We start from the raw sequence: 1,275 nt of genomic DNA on the forward strand, positions 1-1,275 counted from the left end.
ACCTTCCTTCTGTGGAGCGGCTGGTGGGTTTGAACCACTGACCTTTTGGTTAACAGCCAAATGCCTTATCCACTATGCCACCAGAGCTCCTTTCTCGTACCCCCAAAACTCCAAAAAAAAAAAAAAAACCAAACTCACTGCCGTTGAGTCGGTTCCAACTCGCAGCAACCCCTCCTTGGGTTTTCAAGGAACTATCTCTACGGAAGTAGATTGCCCAACGTTCCTTCCGAGGAGTGGCTGGTGGGTTTAAACCACCAGCCTCCTAGTTAGCAGTCAAATGCCTTAGGTACTACACCACTGGAGCTCCCCCTTGTACCCACAGGGCTCCTTAAATCAAGCTATCTACCATTCAATAAAATACGCAGGGCTCCTTAAATCAAGCTATCTACCATTCCATAAAATACGCTCACTTCTCCTGCTCTAGAGGGGAGGGGAGGGGAGCTCACCAACCTCCCCCTCTGAGGGGTCCAAGATGGGGTCCCTCTTGCCCGGGTGTAAGGAGGAGGCGCTCTTGGGGCACCAACCCTAGATCCAGGGCTCCACTCAGTCCTCTGGAGAGAGCTATGCCCCAGCCTCTCCCCTGCTTATTAGCAAACCGCTGTGGCTCCCAGCGCGCACAGGATGAAGTCCCAGCCCTTCCTCAGTACAGGCCTTTCCCAGGCACCAGGAACAGCCCGCAGACGCTCCTGCCCTGTCTGCCCGGCCAGACCTGGACCTGCCTTCCCTGCTTTCCACCTGGAAGACCCAGACTCATCAGACCAAGCTCAGACAGCACCTCCTCCAGGAAGCCTGCCAGGGATGCCAGCCTGGGGCCAACTCACTGAAGGTCTTCTCCAGCTCCTCACAGCGTTGGACGTCTGCCACGAAGCGTCTCTGGAAGGCACTCACTGACGCGTTGAGCTGTGGTCGCCAGAGTGAGGGGTCAGTGTACCCAGGAGAGGGCCAAGGCCTTACCCCAGGGCCTGGCTCTGCTCAGGCCTCAGCCGCCTCCTCCAGGAAGGTGATGAGCATGGTGTGAGTGTCCAGATGGCCAAACTGCAGGAGCCACCAGACCCACGATATGCCTAGTGGGGGAAGCCTAGAAGCCAAGGAGGCTGGGCTGACCCAGGCCAGGTCAGGGTGGCCTCGGCTGAGGGTAGCCCTGGGATTCCTGAGAACAGAGTATCTGTGGCAAGGGCTACCGGAGTCCAGCAGGGGTGGGGCCTTTTGGGGGTTCTGTGGCTGTGAAGTCAACTCCACCTCCTGGAGACCCTAGGTGTGTGGAGTAGAACTGCT

General features: G+C 57.5%; 1 protein-coding gene across 1 annotated transcript in view; it reads right to left on the reverse strand.

Moving 5' to 3' along the window:
* The window catches only part of TCIRG1 (T cell immune regulator 1, ATPase H+ transporting V0 subunit a3), a 9,821-nt gene extending 8,810 nt beyond the window's left edge, over positions 1-1,011 (reverse strand). Inside the window, exons 1-2 of the mRNA XM_007944930.1 lie at positions 979-1,011; positions 822-900 (exon numbers count right to left, since the gene is read on the reverse strand). Coding sequence (XP_007943121.1) covers positions 822-900; positions 979-1,011 — 112 coding nt within the window. The remainder of the gene's footprint in view (positions 1-821; positions 901-978) is intronic.
* Positions 1,012-1,275: the final 264 nt, after the last annotated feature.

This window comes from Orycteropus afer, unplaced genomic scaffold, assembly GCF_000298275.1.
Source record: "Orycteropus afer afer isolate SDZICR_OR568_19922 unplaced genomic scaffold, OryAfe1.0 scaffold00130, whole genome shotgun sequence".
Lineage (NCBI taxonomy): Eukaryota > Metazoa > Chordata > Mammalia > Tubulidentata > Orycteropodidae > Orycteropus > Orycteropus afer.